The sequence below is a fragment of the Triticum aestivum genome, chromosome 3A (assembly GCF_018294505.1).
Source record: "Triticum aestivum cultivar Chinese Spring chromosome 3A, IWGSC CS RefSeq v2.1, whole genome shotgun sequence".
In the NCBI taxonomy this organism is placed as follows: domain Eukaryota; kingdom Viridiplantae; phylum Streptophyta; class Magnoliopsida; order Poales; family Poaceae; genus Triticum; species Triticum aestivum.
In genome coordinates, this window is record NC_057800.1 from 640,804,190 (window position 1) to 640,808,230 (window position 4,041).

At 42.9% G+C, this 4,041-nt stretch overlaps 1 protein-coding gene across 1 annotated transcript; it reads right to left on the reverse strand.

Annotated features, from left to right (window-relative positions):
* Positions 1 to 2,138: 2,138 nt before the first annotated feature.
* On the reverse strand, positions 2,139 to 2,966 carry LOC123058886 (uncharacterized). Its single transcript, XM_044481560.1, has 2 exons — positions 2,762 to 2,966; positions 2,139 to 2,677 (listed from the first exon to the last, which is right to left on the reverse strand). The coding sequence occupies exons 1-2, from the start codon at positions 2,845 to 2,847 to the stop codon at positions 2,302 to 2,304; spliced, it is 462 nt and encodes a 153-aa protein (XP_044337495.1). The 5' UTR covers positions 2,848 to 2,966; the 3' UTR covers positions 2,139 to 2,301.
* Between the last annotated feature and the right edge of the window lie 1,075 nt (positions 2,967 to 4,041).

A 4,041-nucleotide genomic window follows, 5' to 3' on the forward strand; every position in this document is an offset into this window, starting at 1 on the left:
TTGGAATGGCAAGAGCGCGCAATGTGACCGGACTTCTTGCAGCGGCTGCAACGAACACGCTCAGTGCAATCCTTAAGGAGGTGGCGCTCCGAGAGGCAACGGAAACATTTACCATCAAATCGGCCTTGAATGCCAAAGATTGCCGGCGCGCCAGGGACGCAGAGCGGCCGCGCGAATCCTCCCGAAGCGGCAAGCCGGGATTCCTCCACCAGTATTTCGGGCGCACCTCTTGCCAGGGTAGGGAGGAGGCAGCAGGGGCGACAGGCACGTCCCGGGCAGAGGGAGCAGACACGACAGCGGCAGGCCAGTCCGTGGGCGCGTCGAGATGCACCGCGGCAGGGGCGACAATAATGGAGTGGAGCCGGGGGCGCAGAGGCGTTGCGTCAGCCACATGAGGCTGGAGATCAGCAGCGGCCATGCCAGGGCGGACTTGAAGGAGCTCGTGCCGCGCCGGGCAGGATTCGCCTATTGCCACCGGGATAGCATCCAGAATGCCCCCCAAAGGAGGAGGGGATGCATTCACAGCACCGATGCGAATCCCACTCGTCTTGTGCGCTGCGCTCTCCGCCTGCGAGGAGGCAGAGGCCGGCGAGGTCGCTAGCAGATCCAGCAGGGAGGCCGCAGGGGAGCAGGGGCTGGGGCTGGGCGAGGCGATTTGGGCTCCGGCCGCCGTGGGGGCAGCGGAGAGGGGCGGGGGTGGAGAGAGGCAGGGGGCGGCCGCTCTCATGTCACGTTATGTTTGGGGCGTAACTGAGTGAATCTCAAGGTCGAGCGATAAGAGAGTGGCTCATGCTTATCTTGTAGTATTGTACCGATGTCATGTCTATCTTGAGCCATTTTCAAGCTAAATAACAAGATTTGTTTTAATATTTTAAGAAAAAAAATTCAAAAAGACATGCTAAAAAACACCATAATAAAATATTGTTACTATCAAAACAATGATAATATAAAAATTCAAGGTAGTTTGACGTATTCTTTCTCAATTAGAGGCTACTACTCCCTCCGTTCAAAATATAAGGTGTATTAGTTTTTTCAAAAATAAAAAATCTGTATTTTTGATTAAGTTTTTAGAAAAAATATTAATATGTACAGTCAAATTTGTATCATTAGATTCATCATGAAAAGTATTTTCAAAATTTATTTTTTTGTATTGCAGACCTCCCTATTTATTTTGTAATCTTGCTCACACATACACAAGTTTGGCTTGCAAGAAAATCGATGCACCATATATTCTGGAACGAAGGAAGTACTTAATAGCAAGAGATCGTGGATGAACTAGCAAGAGAAAAAAATTAACAGGATAGTAACTGACCACACATTATATTGAGGCTTAAATTATCTTCGCGCTTAATTAAGATTCCATGTTTGCTAGTAGATAAAATGAAGAAAATTCATACACAACATATATGATAATAAATTATCATGTGCCATTTTAGTAATGGAGCCAAGCCAACTCAAGATCAACTTAGCTCATTTCTTTTCATGACGATCTTGAGACGAGCCAAAAGATGAGTCATTCTCGAGTGGCTAATAACACTTGGGCTTTTCTTGCAGCCCTAATAGTGTGCGAGGTTACTGGATTGTGATACTGCATCACACAATTTTACTGTATCAGACGGTTCAATAAAAATGCACGCAATTTTTTCAAAAAAATAAACATTTTCTGAAAACATGAAAATTTTCAAGTTTTTTTGGATTTGCTCTACCCAATGAACGCAGGGACAATTGACTACAGTAGTATGATTCCCTGAATAAATGTCATATTGTCCCTTTGTTCCTAAATATTATTATAAGTCTTTGTAGAGATTCCACTATGAACTGCAATACGGAGCAAAATGAGATGATTGCATTCTAAAATACGTATGTATAACTCTGTATGTGATTCATAGTAAAATCTCTATAAAGACTTATATTTTGAAACGGAGGGAGCCAAAAGATGGTCAAACTCGAGCGGCTAACAAGCCTCTGGCTTTTCTTGCAGCCCAAATAGTGTGCAAGGTTACTGTGATGTTGCAGCACACAAGTCTAAACAGCTCAATAAAAATGCAGGCAATTTTTCATAAAAGTAAACATTTCTGAAAACATGAAATTTTTCAAGTTTTTAGGATTTGCTTTCTACCCAACGAAGGCATTGACAATTCACTACAGTAGGTGTGATTCCCGAAATAAATGTCAAGTAATAAATACATAAGGTCAAAGTACAATGAATTATTGCGTGATCTAACAACCAAATTAAACAGTCCTTAACTGAATGTCGAAAATTTATAATAAGTCAAAGCAAGCACTAGTAATGGTACCTCTCTAATAATCAAATGTCAAAATATGGAGCACGCCGTCATTTTTACACGTATCTTCTTCGAGGTGAGGCTGGGATGAGTTCTTTGAAAGAGCCCTGTCGATGGAGATGCACCGCCAGAGGAAGACGACGAGCGCCGCCGCCAATAGCCACGAGAGGCAGGTGGCGAACTGGGGATCCCCGAAAAGATGTCCCCACAAGAACGTCGGGGCGACTATGATCGTGACCGCCGCAGGGCTGTTGACGAGGATGCAGACGACGGCTATCGGCATGGCGCTCAAGTTGCGCACCCAACGCCAGCGGATGTGCAAAGCCATTAACGCCATGTATTCCACGGCAAAGAGGCTTGCCAGGGAATTGAAGACGCATGGGTTGTCGGAACTGAAGGCGCATGAAGATTTTAACTCCTCGTAGCGTACTTTTACTAAACAATATGTTAGCGAAACAGAGACCAGAGCCATGTACATGTCCTGGAAGATCCATGCGAGAGCTGCTTGCTCCACCGGTGGCGGCGCAGACCAGGACAGATGACAATGAAAATGAAAAGGCATGATGCAGAGGTGGCTGGCGGCGGCGGCGGCGGCGGTGGAGATCGATTTAGGGCAAAAACTGCCTGGTTCAATCCCTCGCGATAATATATAGAGGGAAAACGCCCCTATCCCCGTCGCGAGCTGAGGGCCTCCTCTACGGACTACGGCCCGTTCGGACTGCCCTTTAATCACGCACCGAAGTTGTTATAGACTAAAAAAAACGTATCCCTACGGGCGAGCGAATCAAGCTGCCGTTTGTGTCGCTATGTGGTTCTCTCTGCTCTGGTTTTCTTTGGGATTTTTTTCTTTTTCATTTCTTTTGTTTTTCCTTGGGTTTTTCACTGGTTTTTTTATGGTATTTTTTGTGATACTTTGTTTTCTTTGTTTTTCCAGTGATTTTTTCCGGTTCTTCTTTCTTCATTATACTTTGCTCTCCTTTGTCTCTTTCTTGGGTTCTTTGGTCTTTTTATTTTCTTTTGTCTTTTTGTTAATTTTAATTGGATTTCCCTTTTTAGCACATATCTACTTTTTCTCAGTAAACAATGTATATTTTTAGCGCACGTGTGAAACAATTTTTTGATACATGTTGGATATTTTTAAATACATGATGTGTATTTATTTTTGAAATACATGTTAACATTTTCCAAATACATTTTGAATATTTTCAATGCAATAAACATTTTTTAACTACATGAACAAATTTTTTACATGGTATAAACATTTGAAAATTTTCATGGACATTGTTTTTGAAAACACATGAATTTTTTTTAAATGTCACATGTATTTTTAATGAAAATAATCATTGTTTTAACCTACGGTATTTTGTTTACATTGTAGACGGAGAGGAAAACGAGAAAACTTAATGTTCTTTTTGCTAATTAATAGCATTGCATATAATAAACTAACCACTGCATGTCATGTTTGGTAGTCTCAAGTCATTGAAAGCATGCACGACCCACATCTCTTATTGGTTGATATGTCACAAAACAAAAAACGAGGAGGGAGTTAATGTACCGTGCCTAAGTGTTTTGGGATTATTTGGTTTTCGTAAGGTGACTTACACACCTACACGGAGGGAGTACTGGTATTGGCCGCCGCCGCAACACGGTCCGCCATTGTGCAGATTTGTAGATGCTCATCGGGTACCGACAGACAAACCCTCTTCGCCCGATCTTAGATTGGAACTAATCACGGATGAACCTGTGAAATAAAACA

Bases quoted from the DNA above. Each gene is read 5' to 3' on its own strand.
- LOC123058886 (XM_044481560.1), bottom strand. From the start codon at position 2,847: ATGCCTTTTCATTTTCATTGTCATCTGTCCTGGTCTGCGCCGCCACCG. The intron at 2,678-2,761 runs GTACATGGCTCT...ATGCGCCTTCAG, and splicing joins GCATGGATCTTCCAGGACAT to TTCCGACAACCCATGCGTCT.